At 46.4% G+C, this 24,148-nt stretch overlaps 1 protein-coding gene across 2 annotated transcripts in view; it reads left to right on the forward strand.

Annotated features, from left to right (window-relative positions):
* The window catches only part of TTC39A (tetratricopeptide repeat domain 39A), a 648,505-nt gene that overhangs the window by 254,796 nt on the left and 369,561 nt on the right, over window positions 1-24,148 (forward strand). For both annotated transcript variants that reach the window (XM_078670870.1, XM_078670862.1), the window contains exon 2: window positions 11,614-11,718. In XM_078670870.1, coding sequence (XP_078526996.1) covers window positions 11,614-11,718 — 105 coding nt within the window. The remainder of the gene's footprint in view (window positions 1-11,613; window positions 11,719-24,148) is intronic.

The raw sequence follows: 24,148 nt of genomic DNA on the forward strand, positions 1-24,148 counted from the left end.
TGGGGAGTGGTTGTGGTGGATTTCATGGGTCCAGTTGTGTGGCAAGATGGTTCACAAAAATATATTTTAGTTCTGGTGGGACACTTTTTCCAGGTGGTTGGAAGTGTGGTACGTATGGTTAACACTAAGGGCCAGATGTATCAAAGGGTTTAGCCCACTCTGTGTCAATGGGAAAATGTGTTGATACATATGGCCCCAAAACTGTTATCACATTCCTGGATAACATTTTTATTAGAGAAGGGTTTCCTAGAGTTATCCTTTCTGATAGTGGTGTACAATTTAAATCACTACAAATGAAAAATTACTTGCCTGCCTCTGGCAACCAACAGAGATTTACTGCACTATATCATCCCCGTGGCAATGGCATTTTTGAGAGAGTCAATCGCAGTATCAAGGGAATTCTCCAATTAGCCAATAAAGGAAGCTTATCCTGGGATGAGGAGTTAAAAAAATTGCTTTTGGCCTATACTAGTACTATACATTCCTCTGTTGGCAAAAGTCAATTTTCCCTTATGAGAGGTAGGATTCCTCACTCGAAAATCCATCCAGGTTGGTTGAACAAGAATGGTATGGTTCAGTCTGATATAGCCAAAGTGAAAGAATGTATTAAACTATCCCAAATGAAAAACAAAATTTACTATGATCAAAAACATGGTGCGAAACGAGCCATTTTGTTTGAATGTCAATGGGTTCGTGCAAAACGTTCAAAGAATGTCCCCAAAGGGTTAAGCAAGTTCAGTGAACCCAAACGTGTTGTGATCATCATGAACGGCACTGCCTTGTTGCACAATGGTGAAGTATGGCATTTCAGTCGCCTTGCACCAGTTTCATCTGACCTCTGTGGTAAAATGGAGAATATTGAGAAGGAAAGTACAAATTTTTGGTGGTTGGAATCTATTGACACTACTCCTCAAGTAGGCCATTCCGATTCCACCTGTTCTGACTCTGCGAGTACCACCTCTGGGTTTTCCTCTCAAACTATTCCTCCCATCATTCAACCTGCTTTGTTGGATAAGAATTCACATTGTATTCCTGATATCAATGCACCGATTTGTAAAGACAAAATTATAAATCTTCTAGTGGTAGAGTTGTTAAGAAACCTATATCTTTAGAAATGTTTGATTGTCATTAAGTTTTTATTATTATTAGTATTTTATTTTGTTTTTCCTTTAGGAGGGGGGTGTAGTATAGTGCTTATATGGTAAGTTGTGTTCCATTATTAGAATTGCATTAAGTCATTGTTAGAACTGTGTATCCTTGTCTAGAACCCAGAATTGCATGATGTGGTTAGTATTCTGTTTGTTAGTCATTCCTGCTAAGAGACCGTTCATACAGGTTGTGTCTGCTGCGCAGGGCCTGGAAATAAAGGAATCTACTTAAAACCATTTTACTTCTTGGTGTTGTGTATGGAGATACTACAGAAAGTCATTTTTCAGAATGTAACTGTACTTAAAAACCTAGAGGGAGCTGGCTGGAGACGTCCATCATAACAAAGGGCAAAGGCAAGTTGGCAGCTGGGTATAATAATGTGACAAAACAAAAGACCAGGATTAAAATTAATTTTTGGTCATTTACTCTACATCCTTTACACTTTTGATGGATCCAGTAAGATAAAACATTACTTTTGGACAGTTCCTTTAGTATGTCCCTCTACCAGGTGAATTCTCTTAAACTGTTTGGCTTGATTGCTATGTTTTACCCTGCGTATATCTAGTGTGAGAAACTTAAAAGCACGATTACAAATCCGCGTTTTCTATATTTGTTAGGGGGTGTGCTCTCAAGGCCCATATAAGCTTTTAACTTGCTTACAGTATTTAACATCTTACAGAATACCAGTGAAAAAATGTTTGTTATTTTGGGGTCCAATGAAATTATTTTACATGAAAGGGCAGCGTATTTAGAAGTTTGAAGAACCTTAACCTAGAGCGCACCGAGACCTTTTCCTATTTTGGGGCATGAAGTTTGTTAGTGGTTTGAACTGGAAACTGTTTCTCTTACATAGACAAATGAGACAGCAGTAGGTAAACAGGGCTATTTTTAATTCGGCCTCAAAGTTAGCTGAGGCATTTTTAGATTGTAAGCTTTATATTTAATAGGCAAAAAGTGTTGTAACTACCACTTACAATGCTCATTTCTGGGCATCAATGTCTATTACCTCCTGGTCCTCTTCCTCTCTCCAGTCATTACTTTTATGAGGCTTGCTCGCCTCTTTGAAGAAGCAAACCTGCACCCTATTTCTAAATTGACACACCTCCTCCACCTTCCTAAAGGTGTACAAAAGGGTCAACTCCCACAGAAAACGTGCCAAACATGCCCAAGGCTCCCATGTCAGGCTGTGTGAGCAAACCAATCCTGAGGAAGGATGGTCCCAATGACCGACCGATACAAGGAAGAAAGTATTCAGAGTAATGCGATTACCGATAAGTAATTAAACATTGCCTTCTCATCTAGGTTGAGACAAATTGTTGTGATGTTCGATTGGTGGGAACCCTCAGTCTGTCCCAACTTTTGTTGGTGATGTATTTTGAAGTTGTAAGTAAAGGTTCTCCTACAATCCTCTGGACCTCAATTTGATGCCTCGAGGCAGCAGTTTTTGAATAGCAGTTTTGGCAAATGCATTTGCCTGCTAAAATGTATTGAAGATTCTTTTTCAAATATATTAAAGTTCAATCTGTGTATTTGTATAGATCGGAATTGTTTCCAAACTCACAGGTATTACCATCTGATTACTTTTAATGGTCTGATTATTCTGTTCAGAGTGCCTGAGTGACAGTCGTGAAAACATTAAACTGAATTAATCATTATTTGCTCCTATAGCTGTATACAACTGTTATTAGCCCTTACACGACATACTGGGCAATGATTACAGAAATACTTTGGGACGTCTTCGTCTGGATCGGCTACCATACTTAAACTCTCTGGGTTTTCCATTGATGTGGTTCATCTCATAGCATTGCCTCATTTGTTAGACAGATATTTCTGTTTAAGTTTTTAGTTGCTTTTTATAGAGACACGAGAAGAAAATTGAAGCTGCGTTCCTAAACTAGCTCTGTTTCACAATCTGGAGCCTGCCTTGCCAGCACTTTTATTTAATGCCATTTTTTAGTAGAATGTGTGTATTTTTTTTTTTTAAAACAATTTTATTGTGATTCTCTGGCATGAAAAAACAGTATGCATGTCTACAATTTGTATGTATACTTCGTCATTCAGACATATTATACAACTATGCCTGTGTCTTCGTTCTTACATATTTACTAATTGAAGTTGCATTTTACATTGACTGGTAGTTAGAATAACCACACATAAACATATCAGTATGCTTGAGACGGTACACACGGATGTATCGGTACTTTGTCAATGTTCCCCCCTCAATGCCCTCCCTAGTTATCCCACCTGCAATTCTACCCTCCCAACTAACAGTTAACTATAAACGTTGCCGCTATTTCCCAATTGTCTCGGCCGGGACTGGAGCCCTGGGGGACCGTTCATACTAATGGTGCGCAAAAGAACTCTGGAAGGGGGGTGTTGGGGGGGAGGGGGGGGGGGAGGAGGGGAAGAACAGGGGGGGGGGCTGGAACCAGAATGAAGAAGTAAGCCGGGGGCGGGGGGATGACCCCCCTCAGGTCCTGGCTACAACCTACTCAAGAACCAGGCACTATTTATTTAGTCTGCCAGTAGATCTAGGGGCACCGCTGCGTCCTCGTCTGTTTCCGCTGTAAACTGCTCTATCAACTGAGCCCATTCAAGAGAAATCGGTCTTTTTCTCAGTCTTCTATATTCATCGAAGCGCTTCCCCTTCCACCACTGCCCATCTAATGGCCTCATCCTTCCATTTGCCCTCCCGTGGCGCTGTGTGAGATTTCCAGTGTTGTTATTCATCGTTTTGTGAGCATCAGAGCCAAACCTGTGTTGCGGCGTAGCAATTTTGCCTTCTTCGGGAGTGGGAGAAGACCTAACAAGCACACTTCCATAGTATCCCAAGGGGAGCATTCAGTGAGTTAGGATAAACCTCGAGTAACCTTTGACCAAAACATCCCCAATGTAGTGCACAACCAGAACTTGAGTAAAATCAGAGGGTTGGTGGGAGCATCTGGGGCATATCGCAGAGGCAGCGGGATACATCTTCTTAATTGCCTGCAGTGGTAGGTAGGCCCTGTGTAATATCGTCTTCAGTCGGAAGTTACGGGACACCCGTCGGGGATGTTCTAGGGCAGAGGTCCATTCCCTAGCCTCTAATTCTCTTGTCAGGACCACTTCCCATTTCTGTCTGAGAGATAATAGCGGTATATTTAAGTCCTTTCGCAGAACTCTGTACATCCATCGAAGAAGATGGCACCCATGTCCCATTATGTGAAGGGACTGCAACAATTGAAATATAGGGGGTTCTTTCTGATCTACTAGCCAGTACATCCGGATATATTGTGTGACCGTTGCATGTGTGAGAAACAGAGTGTCCGGCACCGCATTAGTGTGCACAAACACACCATGGGGCATCAAATTACCCCCCCACAGCGGGTAGGCAATGCACAAAGGGGAATGTTGGGAGCGTATGGATTCAGTACTTTCGCATATTTTAGAGCTTGGTTCCAATAGTGTAATGCTAGAGACAATAGAAAGGGAGGGTCTTGTATCTTGTCGGCCCGGGGCGTAGCAATGCTTGTAGCATTCCGCCCTGTAATCGCGCAGGGGTGTAACCAATTTCAAACAAGTAGTGGCCCGCCAACCAGTACGCCAACCACTGTAGCTACCCACAATACAATATGCCCCCATACCGCCCGCGGTGCTTGGAAGTTGCATCTTAGACAGAGCTAGTCTGTGTCTCCCTTTTCCCCACAACAGGGATGTCGGCAAAGTGTCTAATGTCCTAAAAATCCAGGTTGGCAAATCTTCAGGAATATTCACGAAGTGGTATAAAAGTCTGGGTAGCATGACCATTTTGGACACTGCTAAGCGGCCTGCTATTGATAACGGCAGGGAGTTCCAAAATGTCACCTGTGAATGGAGAGAGTTCATAGTCCGTACTACATTCCCGTCTATTGTGTCTGTCGAGGACCTATACATTTGTATCCCAAGGTACTTAAAAGTTGTGGGTTCTGCTTTGAACTGTAATTGACCAAATTGCTAGTGGGTTCCCTCGTAAGAGTGAGAAAAGATGTACGCCACTGACTTCATGGCATTAAGTTGTAGGCCTGAAATGTCACCGAAGTGTGAGAACACTGTAGCTATGGCCTGCATATTCATGCCAAGGACTTTAAAATACAACAGCATATAGTCAGCCTAGAGTGATACTGAGTGGGTTACTTTTTGTATTTGGATGCCGTAAGGGCCATGACACAATGTAGGTGTTGCGCCAGAGGCTACAACGCCAACACAAAGAATAAGGGTGACAAGCGGCACACCTGGCAAGTTCTTAGAGAAATATGATATATGGGCGATATAATCGCTCCCGTCTTGGCCCGGGCTGTGGGATAAGTATAAAGCAATTGAATCCATTTACAATATTTGGGGATATTCCAAACTTTGTTAGTACTGCGAGCATGTATGACCAACTCAATGTGTTGAATGCTTGTTGTATATCTAGTGACAAACATACTGCTAATGGTACTGCCCCCGCTACTGTGTGCATCAGGGCATGTAACCGACGGATGTTAAGAGAAGTGCTACGCTTGGGAATAAATCCGCATTGGTCTATGTGTATTAATTTGGGCAATAGAGGAAGTAATCTAGAAGCTAAGATGTTACTTAGAATTTTATATTCTGTGTTGAGTATCGACAAGGGTGGGTAAGACGCCAAGTCAGTGAGGGCCTTATCCGGTTTCAATAGGGATGTGACTATTGCCTCTCTAGTAATGGGGCGTAGCGTGCATTCTGCAAGCGAGGTGACATACAATTGTAACAGTTTTGGGGCCAATACATCCACATAGGTGGAATAAAATTCAACAGGTAGACCATCCGAGCCCGTGGTCTAATTACATGCCAATGCTTTTATTGCCACTCGGATCTCTGCTGCAGTAATCGGGGCTGCTAACAACTTAGCAGTCGACTCCGTTACAATGGGATGGTCTATTCTCTCAAGAAATTGTGTAGTCATGTCCATCATATCTAGCAGAGGAGCCATGTAGAGATTTGTATAATGTTATTGGAAATTCATGTTTATGCCAATTTGAGAAGTAACCAGCATTTGTTGTGCATTATATATCGCTAGGGTAGGAGTGGAAGTCAATGGGGGCGCGATCAGTCGCGCCAGTAGTGTACCAGCCCTATTCGCTTCGGCGTGTGTACGTAGTGTGTAAGCATGTAGATCGCCTGTCCGTAGCCGCTCCAACAGTTCAGCATACTTGATCCTAGCTTCTTGTAATTGCTCCACTCCCGTCTCGTTTGCTTGACTGCCATTTTTAATGCCTGCAACTTATCTTCTAACTCCGCTAAGTCCCTTGTCACCTCCCTTCTGGCTCCCACAAAGTTTCCCATAGAGATCCCCCGTATTGTTACTTTAAAGGTCTCCCACTCTACCAATCTGGTTGTTGCCGTGCCTTCATTTTCCGCCAAATACGCAGTGTTGGTTTCAGCTAGCGTGGCGTGAAATACCTGATCCTCTAAGTTCAAAGGTTGCAGCCGCCATGTTTGTATAGGCGTAGGGACCCGTCCCCAGTGTAATGTCAGTTCTATAGGTTTATGGTCAGAGATGGTGCCAGGAAAGTACTCTGATTAATGGCAGAGGATAATCTGGGGTTCAAAGAAAAGAATCCAGTCGGGTATGTAGGTTATGTGGGTGGGAGTAGAAGGAGAATTCCTGCATACTTGTGTGATGTGACCGCCATACATCCAAAAGATTCCACCCCGTGCCCATCTAGTCAGTTCAGCAGCCTGGGTCACAGCATTGGTGTTCGGAAAACGGGGATGGGAGTAGTCCCAGTGTACGTCATGGGATGGGTGTAGTACCCAGTAACCATGGGTACTGCACCCAGTCTGAGAGTGCCTGAGTTAGCCGTGATAAAAATGCTGCTTGATCCACATTTGGAGCATCGATGGAGCCCAATACTACCTGTTTACCATCTAGGGCCCCCAAATCAAAACATACCTGCCTTGGTCATCTATTCTAGACTCACTCTAAGCAAAGGGATTCCCGCCGGTATCCATATTGCAGCCCCTCTAGAAAAGGCGGAGTACGCTATTGCGTAAAATTGGCCCCCCAATCTTTTCTGCAATTTACTCACTACCGACAGTAGTAAGTGGATCTCCTGAAGATATGCTATTTGAGCCTTGTGTCGGTGTAGCTGGGCAACTATTCTGTCTCTCTTCTGGACCGACCCCATGCCCCGGACATTCCAGGATATAACATTATACAATTTGATAGCCGACATTGCTAGTTGTTAATCAAAAAGACCCTCCTGCCCCAACCCACCGGCCCCCGCGTCCCTCATCAAAATGTGTGGCAAAAATCAAAACAATACAAACAACCCCCAATAGTGGGTTCAATGATTGAACTTCGCCCGACCAAACTGTGCAAAAAAGGGTAACATGATACACTTGGAACTCTTGCTTTCGCTTGTAAGGTAAGCTGCATGCTCAATACAAAAGTTTCCTGGTATACAATAAGAGCACGTGCCTAAGACGGGCCAGGCCTACATACTACTATTCTACCCCCTCCGTTGTATACAGCAGTAAAACCTAATCATTTTACAATATAGACTTGTTAGGAATGCACTGAGGTTCTACATGGTCCTACTGCTGAAGTGGGTGTGTATGTTTCAAACACTTAGCGGCAACGGTCTTTCCATCACCTTCCTGGCTCAGCCCAACGGGTCATGGCTGTGTGGAGTAGTTTCAGACGGGAATAATGCCACACTACCCCCAGAATCAGAGTCTGTGTTCCCCTCATCGGAAGGGCTAGTATTGATTGGCGGCCTTGGGACTTGGCGTTCCTCGGCAGTCTGGAGGGCCTTCTGCCGGCCCTCCATGACTTGCTGAGGAGGCGGGGGATAGGATCCCACACTCTGCATGACCAGGCCTGTCCTGCGCCGCCGTGGGGCCCGCTGAGATTTCGGTTGTGTTGATTCCAAGCGCCTTTCCGACACCACATCAGGGAAGTGCCTGTCCAACCAATCTCAAGCACTGTCAGGGGTGTTAAAAAACAAAGAACGTTAGTTGTAGTTAATCTTAAGTTTGGCAGGGAAAAGCAGTGCAAATGTCCAGCCCACCGCCTGGAGTCCTGCTTTGACTTCCATAAATGAGAAGCGCTTCCGCTGAACTGCCAGTGTGTAGTCCAGGAATATAGAAATCCTTGCATTCTCCACTTGCAGCAGGCCATGATCCGTCGTCGCCTGCAGCACATGATCCTGATCCCTATAATTCAATATTCTTGCCAAGACTGGATGTGGGTTCAATCCGAGTATGGGCTGACGTGTGTGCATTTGGTGGGCGCGTTCCACGGTAAAGTGCAGAGGCAGGCCCAGTTGGGCCACTGCAGACTTCAGCCATTCCTCAATGTAAATTGTCGGGTTGGGGCCCTCCGTCCCCTCAGGAAGTCCCACTATCCGAAGGTTGTTGCGTCTCGCCCGCCCCTCCTCATCGTCGGCACGGGCTTGCAAGGATTCTATCTGTTGGCGCGTCTGCTTCAACTGCCCATCATGGTCCGCTATTAGAGGCCCCATCGTGTCCATCAGTTGCTCAGTTTTCTTGACCTTATTGAATAGCTTCCTGTGGTCATCCTTAAGTAGGTTAAGTTCCACAGAGATGGTGCCTAGCTGGCTCTCGATCGCTGAGCGTGACTCTCAAATTTCCTTCAAGATCATGTCCAGTTTGTCCCCCGGAGGGGCCGCAGCAGCCCTCACCTCCTGTTGACGAGATCCTCCCGATGAAGACTCAGAAGGTGGCGAGCTGGAGCACCTCCATTGGACCTAGAGTTGGTACTCAGCTTCCCTATACCCATGTTGACTACTGATCAAGGAACTAAAATCCACGCACTAAAGCATCCGCACCATTCAGTAGACCAGGACAATAAATGGGGGTAGTGGGAGCCCTCACGATTCCGCTCCCCACGTTGTAAAGAGCGGCTATATGTTTCCTGCGGGTCACTCAGGCAGCACTGTTTCTAATTCCTCATAGCATGGTCCGGGTGTACCAGCCACTGTAGGTCCAGACAACCAAACAGCCCGTGAGGTCTTACAGGCAACTGTTAAGTGCACCAACAAGGCACTCCCCCACTGCAGCTCCGTAGTAGTGTAGGTACTCTAACCAATGGAGGAGAGGCACGAGTGGTGGTGATCCTGAGACTGGTCTCGGAGTCTGCCAATGTCGTGCCTACATAGCCCCCCGGTTTTGCACTAGCACCAATAACCCTGGGGGGCAACCAATAGCCAATTGCAGCAGCGCTGTAGCAGGAGGTGCGCCCACATGGGCCCCCTACAGGATCCAGGCCCCAGAGGTCCACCGCATTAGGAGCTTTTTCTTGGTCAAACCTGACAGGAGGCAATCATCTCTTGTAGAGGGTGGGGGGAGATCATCTGCCCCTGCCAACCTCCCTGTACAGGCAATCAGTAATTCAGTGTTGGTCGCCGATCCAGGCACCTCCTCAGCTGATACAGCACAGCTACACTCCTCATCTTTGGCGCACGATCCCCATCCAAGTAGAATTGGGCTCCAACGATCTTTGGTATACGGCGCGCACCTGTAGGCTCAAAGCCAGGACCCTGCATTCACCAGCACCCCATCCCCAGGTCCACCACACTCGGGCCGCCCCCAATGGACTCTGTGGTATCAGCAGGCCAGTCTCCGTCTGCGGGCCCGCCACTCAGTCAACATCCACACCAGCCTGTATTTGTGCGTCAGTTGCACAGCCCCGAAGCAGCCAACGGAGGAGGGGGCATCAGCGGCAAGGACCCAGGCCCTGCCACCAGACGGTGCAGAATCACATGCCCAGTCGTGCCTTCAAGTTTGCGCTGGTTCTGCCTCCCCCTGGGGGGGGGGCAGAATGCATCACAAGCAGGTCAGTGCCAGATGAGGGCAACATGCACTCTGTACCTGGACCCACCCGATGGGGGTCAATCAGCATCTGCTAGGGGCGGTGGAGACACGCATCACGAACCTCCGGTCTCCTCCGCCACTGGAAACGCAGACTCAGGAGTGTATCTATGACTCCGGCATCCCTCACAGCTTTCCGACCAGGTTAGGGGATAACGGGGGGGGGGCAGCATACATCACCCCTCGTGTGCGACCCACAGCCATGTAGCGTCGGGGCCCTCTGGGTTTTCGTGCATGGCGCGCCGCCTCAGGCCCAAAGCCTGGACCTCTCATGCAACCTCCTTCCGACTTTGGGTCTATCCCAGCCGGCCAACGTCAGGCGAGTCCGCGGCGTCAGGATGCCCCTTACTGTCACCAGGCCCACTGCATCACCGACACTCGCCACCATCGATAGTCGGGTCGGGGCATTACACAGCGCTGCAGCTTTAGGGTACTGGGTGCACACCTCAATCCGTCATGTCCGCGGTTCAGCCTGCCTCACTCCCAGGAAGGGGTCCAGAGATAAATTTTCAGATTTGGCGGCGCGGCCCATAGCTCGTCGCTTATGTGACCTCCATCTTAGGCTGCTAGCCACGCCCCCCGTAGAATATATGCAGTTATCAAGGCTGACATCAAGGTGCTGTTTGCCACAACAAAATAAAGACCAGTAAAGATGAAAATATTGTATGACCTATCGGGACATGACTAGGCAATTTAGTTTCATCAGCATCTTGAAATGGTACATTGTTTCACACAGACTCACCATGAAATCCTGACGTTCTCGGGTCTTTGTGTGCTTTTTTTGGGCAGCCCCTCTCTTGATAAATGGGCTTGATTGCCAGTATGTGGCAATGGCTCTCGTGCCACTTTGTTATCACTTTTGATCTTGAGTTCACCAACAGAATGTTATGCTGTAGCAAAGTTTTCACTTTCAGGTATTACACGTTTAGGAACGATTTGCTAACCTGCCCCTGTAGGGAGAAACGCGTGTTGGCTGAGTGTTCATTAATATAATTGATTCACTGAATCGTACCTGAATTTTAACTGTCAATTTTTGAATATTCTATTGGTTTTTGGTGTTTCTGATGACTTATGTAAATAGCTACATAAAGGATTTCTTTCTGACAAACCTAAATCCAGAATCGTGTATTCATTTAGGAAACGGAGTGAATCATACAAGTCGTTTTCATGATGTATTTGCATCTCATCTGTGCACACAAATTGGTTAGATTTTAGCTTTTAACTATAAAGATGCATTTACAATCAATTAACAGTTTGTCAGGGTATTATTGGGCAAAGGGTACAACTAAATAGACCACTTCTTGCCTTGCAATTACTCGTAGAGGAACTGTTTTCTAATTAGGAGCTCACTGTAATATCCGTGGCATTGCACATTTATAATTTGAACAGTGCATTACTCATTTTTGTTTGTGATTTTCTTGAATAGTTTAATTTAATGTAATTTCTGCAGTAAATGATGGCAGTCTTGAAAGCCAGAGCTCTATTTAACAACTTCTTCTTCCGTAGAATGGCATGATGAGTGCATGATGTGCTTAGATGCAGACTTTATTAATAGCATAATACTGTTATAATTCTGTCTCTCCTGCACAGGGCATCTCAGTCGGACCTGAACGTTGCCCTCGGCGAGTGTATGACGGCCCTCGACTTGTTCCTAAGCAACAGCTTTCCAGACGCGCTGGCCCACCTGCAAGCCAAGTAAGACATGATTGTGCCTGCCTGCTTTGCATTGATCGCCTAGAATGGTTGTAGCAAGTGGTAATTACTCGACTAATAGAGTTTACTGCTGGTTGTAATTGTGTGATTATCGTATTTCAAGATTTCATTGAAATCTCCAAATGAAGATTCATGTGAAAGCACAGAACGTATGTCTAGGGTGGGAATGACTGGGCCTTATGTATGATACTGACTCGCAATCCACCAATGGGCACGCGGATTGGTTTACTGAATGCAGATGCACACTGTGATGGGGTAGGTCACATTGCAAATTACACATTCACAGCAGGTCTCAAAATGACAGTCCTAATGATTATTAATTAGGAAGCTCTCAATTGGCAGCTGATGCAGGAATGGGGTCCGCGTGAGATAGCAGATCTCCATCCTTGCGCATGTATTCCCAAACAGGAAACATATTTTGTACATAAATCTAGCACTGTCCATTAAGGGGACAGGTGCTGCTTTTTTGGGAGCTTCTCTTGGGGAGTGGTCCCATGGGTCTCGGCCTGCTCCCTCTGAAGCCACAAAGACAATTGCCTACAGTGAAATCCATTCTAAAGGGGCAGTTTCCCCGTTGTGAATCAATTTTCAACCCAATTTGGTGATCAGTAACTCGTAACTGATCAATGATTTGCGACTGTGGTTACAGCCCAAACCATGGATACTTCCATTATAAGTCCGTAATGGCGGTGCCTCTCTTTTTCCCTATCCTATTTACGATTCACATGTTGGAAACACTTGGCCCACTCATACAAGGGCTCTGATATATTTTTTTTTAAAAAGGCGCAATGAGACCACAAAACTCCTTTGCACACGAACCCCCAGATTGCTTTCCAGTAATCTTTATGAAGCACAGACATGTCTTACTAGACCAAGTGCTTAGGCAAATACCGGTATTTTCATAATATGAAGGAGGTGCCTTGCTGCTTAGTGGCTCTGTGCAGCACAGGGGAGAGGAGTTGGCGTAATGGCTAGGGTGGTCCAACTCTAATCTGGGGAACTGGGTTCAAGTCTCGGCAGTGATGCTGAACATCCTGTAATTCTGGGTCAATCACTTAATCTCCCCTTGCCTAACAAAAATTAATGTGTCCTCATGTAATGCAACTGGTGCTATGTAAAGCGCTCTGATACCCAATTCGGGTCAAGTTCACGCAAGTAAAAACTGTAAAAAAAAAATGCATTTATTCAACTGCACCCCACTCACTGTTTATTACAACCCCCACCAAGCCACCAGCCCAGTAAGAACACCAGGAAAAAAGTAAGCCAGAAAGGCCACATCGCTAAGTGTGCCCGGCTCTGTCCACTTAAATCGTCACCTGGACCAACGAGTCCTATTGATGAGACTTTCTTCTGTGAAAACTCCATGTGCCTTTGATAATCTACCAATCTCATCCACCCACATGATGTGACCAAGTTCTTGACTTGTTGACGTTGCCATCAGACATCTCGCACTACATGTGGAAAACATCATTTACCCCGCAGTCTTTATCATGACCAGCCTTTACAATGAGGTTGGTATACAGCATGCAACATTACCACGCATTACTGTAGCAAGCAAGTCGTTACAACGACTTGCTGTAAAGGGCGCTTTGTTGGGATGGTGTTGGATTTTTAAGTCCAACACCTTTTCTCCTGTTGCATAGACTGGAGTTGAAATAGTAATTTATACTATTCCAAATTCCAGCGCCCCCTAAAACAAACAATAACGAAATGTGTGCTAAAGTAACGCGGGGTAATGGCTGCGTGGTAAAGGAGTGCAGGGTAAATGCCTGCATGGTTTCGTCATACAACTTCTAGATGTAGCAGTTGCTGGAGGAAAAAATTATGCACAGATGTGTTCTTTCCCCTTAGCTGTTTAGCCATAGGGGTAAAAACGCAAGGAGTCTGGCAGTTTATTCGCAGGGCCGTGGTGCCATAAGTGTGAAACATATGTCTCGGTCACTGCCACTAAGTCCCAAAATTATGGCATCAGCATTAAGAGCACGACTCTACAGTATTAGTATACATACATGCTCCCCACCACCTTCATTATGAGAAACACCCAAATCCTACAGCTAACCTTAGAGCCTCTATGCTGGCCAGGCCAGATGGTGAACTTAGGAATTACAGGCTACTAAGGTTAGCGCTCATGCTGTTGTCAGGCTACAGGTCCGGCTGGCACCAGACCCATAAGCATAGCACTGCCACTGAAACTATGGAACAGCGGGGGACAATACTATGTTATAGGGTTGGTCAGGTTATGAGATAAGAAAAGGCAAATTAGATGGCAAGAAAAGCAAATTATGGGGTAAAGTGGAATCCACTTATTACTATTTTATTATTTTAATGCAATTTAAGGGAAATAAGGAGGAAATAGAAGTTTCTAACAGAACGAAATTGTCCCCATTCAGTAGATCCTGTTGAAAAAGTTATGAGCTAACACTGCGCGATTTTATCAATATGAAGTCACAGGATTCACTCCATTTTATTAACTATTCTGTCTATCTCAGAAAGTGAAATTAATGGTGCATGACATACAATGTTACACTCAGTAGATAAAAAGCCTACATATACACACTTTTAATGAAAGGTGAACCTCATTAATTTAGTGCATCACAATTATTTCCTACATTATGTTTCCAGTTTGGGGTTTACTGTGTGTCATGCCATATTCTGCGAGTGTTGTGTGATGGATACTTGCACTCCTGCTCTTGGTGTGGTCCCAATTCTATGTGAATTTGATTGTCTGTGGTTGTTATTGATTCTCTGTAAATGTACTGACCATTCTTGCTTGTCTTTAGTGATCGCCATGACTTAGGATGGCTGATTAAACAAGAAAAAGGGTTCAGTAGTAAGAAAACAGTCCGTTTGGTTTCTGCGGTTAGTGGTTCTGTGTCAAAGAGCACAGCAGGGACCTGGAGTCTATATCTGCTATGTAACATGATTTTAGCTTTCTGCAATTTTCGGGGCAATTTTGTGTGACGAATTTGTAGAAAAGGAACAGGCTAGTACGTTTTTGTCGGAAGTACCTACTGGCTGTGGCTAAGCCACGAATATCAGTGCAGTGAAGGTCACCGTTTCCATATAATGTTAGTCTATGGGTTCAGTCAGTGGCGCCATTCACTGTAGGAACTTTTCAAATAAGTGAAGTCAGGGTGTGGTATGTGTTTGTAGGGGTAATCATTTGCACCTTTCCTATCTACTGTAAAATTGCCTTTACAACTTATATAATATGTAAGTAGATAGGTATTGTGCCTAGTGAATGGCCAAATGGGCTCAAAAATATGCCATTTTTTAGATCATTTCCTAAAAACTAGAAACAGCACAAAAGCATAATCCTTTCCAGGGGTACCGTTTTCTTGTTTCCATTAATACCCATTGCAACCATGCTAGGTCTCTGTTCTTTAACATTTAATATTATCGTGTGTATTCGATTTGCAAGACTATATATATTTTTCTGGTGCGATTCTTCTACTCAATGAAACCCACCCTGGGCCAGTAACAATTATTACCAGCCAACTAGCAATTAATCGAGCCAAGAAACGAGAAAGTCAAAGGAACCTCAAGGGAAGGGAAAGTAGGGTCACACTAACAAACTCGCATGTAAAATTCCACTGGTATGTGACTTCAGAGAGGGAGGGTGGGAACGAGGGTCCCTTCTTTAAGCCATTTCTCATATTGCTTTATGGTTCATGTAGTAATTGAGTTTCCAGCACATTTTTCTTTACAAATTGAATCTTCCTTTGGGCATAATCATGACACAGTGATTAGATTTCTGTTTGCCCATGAGCAGGCAAATTAAACCTTTTAGGTTGTTGTGTTTTTGGCCGCGCCCCACTAAACGGAGACTGTGCATGGTGTCGCCAGGGAGGCGTGGCAAGGCGGCGAGGCAGCGAGTGGTGAGGAAGTGAGCCGTGAGCAGGAACCGGGGCTGAGAGGGCTGAGAGCCGGCGTCAAAGCCAGGCACCGCGGTGAGCTGAAGGCCGAGGTAGCGGTGATAAGGGCTGCGCTTTGCCCTGTCCAGCTCTGCCCGAGGTTCATCGGCTTATCGGCTCGGGTGCTTGAAGTGTTGAGTGCAGAGGCCGGTGGAGACGGTGCAGAGCGACCATCATCTGGTAAGTCAGCATAGGCTGAGGTCGAGCAGTTTGACGAGTCGATCTGACTCTGTGCTGGGGTGTAAGGTGTGGCTGAGAGTCCCTGCAGCGTTCGGCTTTTCGCCGCTGCTGCTGCGGGGGGCTTTCCCTCCCTATCACTATCCCCCTCAAACTGCTTGCCATTTGTTGTTGGCCGCTCGTGTGAGTACCCGCACCGCGCCCCGATCACCTCACCTCACCTGCGCACGCTGAGGGCTGCTCTAGCTTGCTCTGGCCCACCAGGGCCTGCTCAGGCCCCTCCTCTTCACCCCCTTCTCCGACCTCGCGCACCTACTTGGTCAACTGGTTAGTTCTCCCAGCTCTGGGGCTGCTCCCTCCGCTCTCTTTCCTAGTGCCTGCCTTGACCCGGGCTCCGCAGGCGGCCAGCCCCACTGCCCCCATAGTCCATCAGGTGAGTCGCCTTGGTCGTCGAGCTGCAACCAACACAGCGACGAGGCCATTAGCCGACCCCCCGATAGGGCACGTGGGGAGCGGTGTGTGAGGGCTGCCGCGGGTCCGTGTTCCAGGCGGGCGGGTTTAGCGGAGTGGGGGGGTGCCTCTGCGGTGTGGCCCCCGGGCGGTGAAGCCGTGATACGCTACGCCGCAGAAATTCTGAAGCCCAGCACTCCTGTGGAGGGGACGCAGCCAGCTCACCATTTAGACTGAAAGCTGGGCAGACAGTCAGCCATCCCGCTACCCAGCCAGTCAGCTAGCTAGCTAGCTAGCTAATCCCACAGTCACTGTTTAAACCACAGATTATTCCCCGGTTTCTCTTTAAAGAAAGGATAATAAAAAAAAAACAAAAAAACTCCGCTTCATCTGGCAGCTCCCCGCACTGGGAGTCCTACGCAGAACCAGTCCCTTCCTCAGTAGCTGAAACTATGAGGTCAGGGAAAGTAAGGAAGAACGCAGCAGTTCCCAAGCGGCGGAGATCCAAACAAACTGATCCAGAAGTGGAGCTCCATCAGGGCAGTCAAAACCCGCCCAGAACTTCTCCAGAAAAAATGGCAAAACCTTTGCAGATCTCCAGCAGAGACATATACAAAGTTAGCACCACGGAAAAATCAAAAGCCCTAAAATCCTCGAGTCTGCTCAACTACTTTAAAAAAGACCCACCAATGATTATCTTGTCACCTCAGCAACAGCCCCTGCCCCTGGGGCTAATGAGGTCCGGAGCCCCGGTTGATTCAGCCGAATCAAGTGCTTCCTCTTGGTGTCCGCTACCCTCCCAATCATGGGTGCCTGAACTTGAAAATTCGGCCCAACCTCCAGGAGTCTTCATCTTTGGAGGAATGACTAGCAATCAGCCCAAGGACTACTCGGGTGACGCAATTCATAATCAAAACCTTGAACTTAATCAACAAGCCCAATTACCATTGTGTCAGCCGCCTTCTCCCTCTACAGTGGCTACAGAAGTAGCCGGCCAACTACAACCTCAGCTGGCGGACCCCAAGCCCGAGCCAAGATCACCTCTTGATTTGATACAGCCAAGACCATCTCTGGACTTAATACAGCTGCCTGAAATTAAACATCACCTAATCCAACATAGCCCGGGGGCGCCAACGGACCCTTCAAAAACCTATTTTGCCCAATTAACTTATGCTCAAATTCACGGTCAAAACATCATCGCTGGCACAAACAGCAGTCAATTACTCGACCCACTCCAAAATACAATTACTCCAAAGGAGCAGTCAATTGCCCAAAGCCCCGACTTAGCCCCACACGCCGCATCTGCTGCAACTAAGATATCACCTCAAAAACAGCCAAAAACCTCCGACCCCAACGAGCAGCTTCTAGCGGACTTATCGTTCTTCTTCAAAAACACCCAAAATTCTCCCAATCCAATACCCACCAAAAATCTTCATAAAATGGAGCACACAGGGAGCAGTGTCTGGCCAGAACTTCTTCAGACATTTGAACACAGTCACTGCTCTAAACTACCACTCAGAAAAGCTAGAGATTCAGGTCGACCTTTTAAATACTCTAGCCCTATTTACATCAGGGATTGACAGCAAACTCGATAAGTTGAATAACCTAATCATAGGGGCCCAAGCGTCCACAAAGCTAATACAATCTGTTTGCTGTTGCTCCCCTATCATCGACTCTCTTTCCTCGCTTCCTGAACTGCTATCGGATATAATAAAGGAAGTGAAGTGTGTGAAGGGAGGCTCCCCATTTACAAAACCCGGCTTGCAACAACAAAACCAGTCCGCTTCGCCTCACTATCCTGCCAACACATGGCTCATGACCAATGAAGAAACGGAGTCTTCTGACGGAACAGCTCCCTGCTCAACTCAATGCAATGGGGAGGCGACTGGCGGGCAAACACAAACCTTGCCGATGAGTGCTGCACAATCTAAACTCATGACAGAAAATGGCGGGGCTACAAGTGAACGCCCAGTTAGAGTTAATCATTCAGTCATAGGGCCGAGGGCTGGGTCAGCGCCCCTTATTGGGCCCACACTGGAAGAACCCCAACCCCAACCCCTACCGTGCAGCAAGAGAGAACGTAAACGCCAACGCAAAAACAGAAATAAAATCAGGGCCAGCGTTAATACGGTACACCGGAAGCTCTTTCCCCTTTTTGAAAAACCGGCGAACAACAAGTCTCTAGGTGAGATGAGTGCTTTATCACCTTTAATGAACCCTCAAGAAGAAACACCAGGCTCTGACACCCTACATGGCAAGACAAACGCCCCAGATATGGGTGAATCGGCCATGGAACCAGTAACAGACGAGCCTAGTACAGCTACGGAAGTTTCAGGGACGGAAACCAACGAAATCAACAAGGTAAAAACAACGAAGCCCACGACAAATCAAGCAAAAAATAATCTAGTGTTGGATTTAGTCCTACTCGGAGCGGCCAATGTCACACCCAGAATGACCTTTAAAAAAACAATTTATAATAAACATGTAAATTGGTCCAATCCTACACAACATTCGCCGAAGGCCGTATATCGGCAGTCGCAACAGAAACAAGAATTGGACGTAGGCCAGCCACCAAACGAATCACATAAGATTGATCAAACGAACGAAAACGACTCGCCCCATCATCAGCTCCTACTAGTCCCAGAATATAAATCTAAGGGCCGCCAAGACATTCTTAACAGATCAAATATATTAAAATTAGCGGTGGGCATCCCGGGGCTTGAAGGCTTGGCCTCGAAGCACATCGAATCCATAGAGTTTCTTCCCCCCAGAGGCAGCCAACCATCTGAGGCAACCTTGGTGTCCTTTAAGTCGGCCAGCTGGGTGGGGGCCTTTATGGACTATAAGACCACCTTGCAAAGCTGGGGCCTCAGAGTTTACCCATACACCACGCCCGGCTACCCCACTACCCTGCTACCCCAATCTCCACCACTTCAACAAGTCGTGAGCATTAGATCGGCCATCATTGCAAGACCATACTCGATCCTAAAAAACACATCAGGACCCCAAGAACTTTGTAAAACACCACTAACAGAGGTTCCTGACACTGATCCCAGCCAAGGATGGTGGTGGCTCCCCGCGAATTTGTCGAACAAAAGTTCAGAATGAACCCCAGCGGCAGGGCTTGTGGGTACAATAAATAAGCCTTTGGACGTGCGAATGTGGCCAACAGTTTCTCCAATTACACACGATCATCAAGGTCATGACAAATTCATTTCATGTTCCTGGAACATCAGTGGGCTTCACCACAAAATCGAGAGTCAAGAAACTCTCTTTCCTATGTGAGCATACAACAATAGCCCTTCAGGAAACCTGGGCAACTGATGGCCACCCGATCATCGGGTTTATTGAATTCTGGAACCCAGCCCTCAGGGATAGCCCCCACGGTCATGCAAAAGGAGGCCTATCAACTTATATATCCACAAATTTAAAGGGCTCAATTAAACGCCTTTCAATTAAAGAAGATTGGATTCTAGGAGTCAAAATCAATCGGTGGCGAAACCTTCGCTCTTTACTCTTTTTAAATGTATATATCAATCCAAGCTCCTGCACCAAAAAAACTCACTTGGCTCGCTTAATTGAAATCATGAGCAACCTGGCCGCTGATTATCCAACTTCGGATTGTATTGTTACGGGGGACTTCAATACTAACTTATTCCAGGGATTAACTGCGGACACCGAGGAGCCATCCCTGTATTACATCATTGAGGCCATAACTCAAACCAGACCGCTGAATCAACCCTATAGCGATCTAGGAGAGCTCTGCGTGTCGAGGCTCAACAGTGCAGGTTACTTGGTAATGAATGGTAGGTCAGCAGGGGACACTCCACCAAACTGGTCTTGGTCTAATGGTAGCAAATACTCCTACTTGGATTACACTATCTGCAATGCTGACCTTTTACACTATCTAGACATTTTCAGTATTCTTCCACGCACCGAAAGCGACCACAGGCCCCAGGTTTTCTCTTTCAATATAAGGCCAGGGACTCATAAATTAGCACTCCCAATCCACCAGGGAATATACTCAGAAAATCTAAAGCGCCTGAAGTGGAGCGACGAAATTGGCCAGAAAATCCTACAAGTATGTAAGGACTTCACAAACGACGATGATAATCTAGACGCCTCACCGATCGCCACTTGGACGTCGCTCTGCTTCCACCTGACTAGACGCTTCCCAGCTAATACGCAGGGTCACAGTCGAACTAAGACCCGCAAGTTTGCACCATCTCTAAACACAAAATCACTCAAAAAGGCAAGGAACAACGCGCTATGGCAACTCGTTAAATCTCCGGGCAACTGTGAAATTTTGAACAGATATCACAGAGCCCAAAAGGATTTCAGGTCGGCAATCACCAAGGACAAGCTCATTTACGAAAACCACTTTTGGTGCAAGCTGGTGTGGGAGAGCAAGAGGAAAAATGCCAGGAAATTCTGGGCTTTAATTAATCATTTATACCTGAGCTACTCAAGCTTCGGAAATGCAAACATTCAAGAAGCAGAATGGGCAACCTATCTTACGGACCACTTCAAGGCACAAGATCATCCAGATCCGGCAGGACAGGGCCTGCCAGCAGAATTGGGTGCTGGTTCTGGTATTAAAGGGCTAACCTCCATCGATGCAACACACCGGCCTGACGACCCACACCCGGTGACTGATGACAGGACAACCACAGCGATAACAAAGGCTAGACAAGATGGAGCACCTGGCCCTAATGGCCTGCCACAAAACTTGTTCAAATCAGACATAACCTTTTGGTCTGGATTGTTAACTAACCTTTTTAACTATGCCCTGAGAACTGCAACAATCCCAGACTCGTGGCGGGGTGCAATTATTCATCCGATTTACAAATCAGGTTCGCGTGCTGCCCCCCAGGACTACAGACTTATAGCCCTGTTGGATATCGAGGCGAAACACTATGCAGGGCTCCTTCTGGAGGACCTGAGGCAATGGGCAAATGACTTCAACAGGTTGCCAATGAACCAAACCGGGTTCACCGCTAATTCAGGGACCATGACCAACCTACTAGTGGTGTCATCTATTGTCGACAAAGCCCTTTTAACATCTAGGCTTGTGTTTTGCTGCTTTGTCGACTTCAAAGCTGCATTCGATAGGGTCCCCAGGGAGGCCCTTTGGGAAAAGCTGAGGAAGTGGGGAATTCCTAACAATTTATTGAATGCAATTATCCAACTGCACTCCCGCACTTGGGTTCGAGTAAAGCTGGGGTCCGGCACGCATCTCTCGCGAAAAATCTCTACAACAAGAGGGGTTAAGCAGGGATGCGTGCTGGCCCCTCTCTTATTCAACCTGTTCATTGCCGACTTATCCAGTGCCCTGGATGGCGTAAACAGCCACTCGCCAAAGGTAGGAGGCATGGCATTAAGCAACCTTTTATATGCTGATGATCTGGCTCTATTTAGCCTCACTAGGGTGGGGCTGCAAAGGCTTCTTGACACACTACTACAATACACTATTAAAAATCAATTATAAGTTAATCTGAAGAAGACCCAGGTTGTTGTATTTGGGAAAAAGCGATATGCCGGTGGTGGATGGTCTTTTAATAACAATAGCCTCGCCATAGGCAATTCGTACAAATATCTGGGGGTCCACTTGGACTACAGTGGCAACCTCATAAAGCAGCGCAAAGAGATTGCCATTAAAGCAACAACACCCTGTCCCCTCTCTTGGAAGTCCTGAAAGCGAAAGTTGGTCCCACTCTGTCGTATGGCATAGGGATTTTTAATGGGAAATTAAACACTGCTTTGAATCGACATACGATAAAGATTTATAAAAAGGTTTTCCAGTTGCCACACTCTGCATCCCCCCACAGATCAGACTAGAGTTGGGGTTACTGAACTACGATGTTTCCTGTATAGGGGTATTTCTTAATCTTTGTCATAAATTACGACAATCAAACTCGGGTACATTAGAGTCCCTAGTTTAGCAAGAAATAATGGAGAAAAACCCAGGAGGAACTTTTGGCCGACTTTTTAAGAATTACATCGAACACATTTCAGCAGATGGCCTTTGGGCCCTTAATCCTAGTCAGTCTGCATTTAAACTTGCAATTAAAAAAAACATAAGATCGCTATCACTCATCACAGACAAAGCACTGTTCTCAAAACGAAGCCACGCGTGGGCAGTCATTCATTCTTATAATCAGCTAGCCCCCTGTGGTTCTAAAATTCTGGACTCTACTGTTGTCCCGGTATCGAGGCCCGATATCCGTGTCCCGAAACATCAACGTACCATGACGAATTTGGTGTCGACGAACCGATAATGATTAGGACATCATTCCTATGTATTTGCGTCATGATCGAGGCATGCTAACACCCCTGAATCGTAGTTTCCGTCCCAAACCCCAGACTCCATTTTGTAAACGGTATCCATCTTGTGTCTTGCCCTCATGATAAGTCAATTAAAGGTCGAGCTTGATCTAAAAGGACACGTCCACCTTCCCTGACTTCCCCCTGACCTGTCCCAACTGACTCCCTTGCCTCCAGCCAAACCTGTTTAGGCAGCTCCTCGCCCAGTGGCCAAACCAGATAGCATCAATGTACAACATACCATAAACCATTCACCGCGCACAGATCATGTTTTCTACACACATACACACCTGTCCACGCTCCCTGTTTATGGCTAGTTTTATGACTAGGAGGTGCCTTCCTTTATTGGGGTTTCACCGATATCTGATGGGAGTTCCGGGCTTGGCTGAGTAATCTATCACGAATTGGACATCTAAAATACGGGCTTGCCTACATGACTTCGCTCTTTTGTATTATTGTAGAAATATGTGTATAGCCATATCATAAACTCAAGAATTCTTGCTTGCAGCTATTATTTTTGTATATAAGGAGAAGGCTGGTTCTGTAAAAACGAACAGTCTCCTGAGAACACATGACCCGTGTTTGTCGTGCTTCTAGGACACCTGTTACTTGGTAGCTATCAATAAAACCTGATCTTTGACTCGACTAGAAGACTCCGTGTTTCTGTGGTCCGGAACAGGGAGAACCCAGAGGTCTTCGGGTGTTATCCCCTGGCACCAAACGGGTTCCTAAAAACCCGTTACCTCAGTTGGCGCCCAACGTAGGGCGGTATCAAGCGGCGACGGTCCAAGCCAGATATTCGTGAGGAGCTTAGTGTGAAAATTCCGGAGGACGGCCAGCCACTTCAGCGACCCCTGTATGTCGACGTGGTTCCGAAGGTCTTTGCTGCGAGGTTCCCCGCGTCCCGACGGCTACGAAGGACTGCTGCCCTGACTATCGCCTTGTTTTGGACCCAGTGATCCTTGGTAGAGCGAAACGATAGACGAGTCTTCTAGCGACGTCACCGATCTTCAAATACTTCAGTTAAGTATAAGTGGAGCGTCTCCCAGTCCTTAGTTTGTCCTTAGTTTTTGGTATCCTTGAGATACGCCTTGATTTGGTACTTGCAAGCCCCAAAGCCGAAGGACTTGTGTATTCACGAGAAATATCGTAACAGATAATCCTTTGAAGTTTGAAGCTAGACTAGTGAGCAAAGATGCCTGGTTTTAGCAGACTTGGAAACTTGTTTTGTCTTGGTTGTAGTAAGGACTCCCGATTAGAGGATTCCTGTCCGGTTCCTCCGATTGGAACTCCAACATACGAGCTCTACGTAAAGCACGGCGTAGGCCCTATCACATATAATGAAGTGTGGATAAAATACACCCGCAAGGATGGTGTTTTAAAATGGCCCCAATATGGTAGTTTCGACTCAGAAATATTAGATAACCTAGAGGTCAAATTATTTAAGAGAAAAGCCCGGCCGGCGATGTTTGACTCTTTTCGCTTATGGCGCAAAGAAGCCAAACAGAAAGAAATAAAGTTAGCAAAAAGGAATAAAAGAGGTATGT

This window comes from Lissotriton helveticus, chromosome 1_2, assembly GCF_964261635.1.
Source record: "Lissotriton helveticus chromosome 1_2, aLisHel1.1, whole genome shotgun sequence".
In the NCBI taxonomy this organism is placed as follows: Eukaryota; Metazoa; Chordata; class Amphibia; order Caudata; family Salamandridae; genus Lissotriton; species Lissotriton helveticus.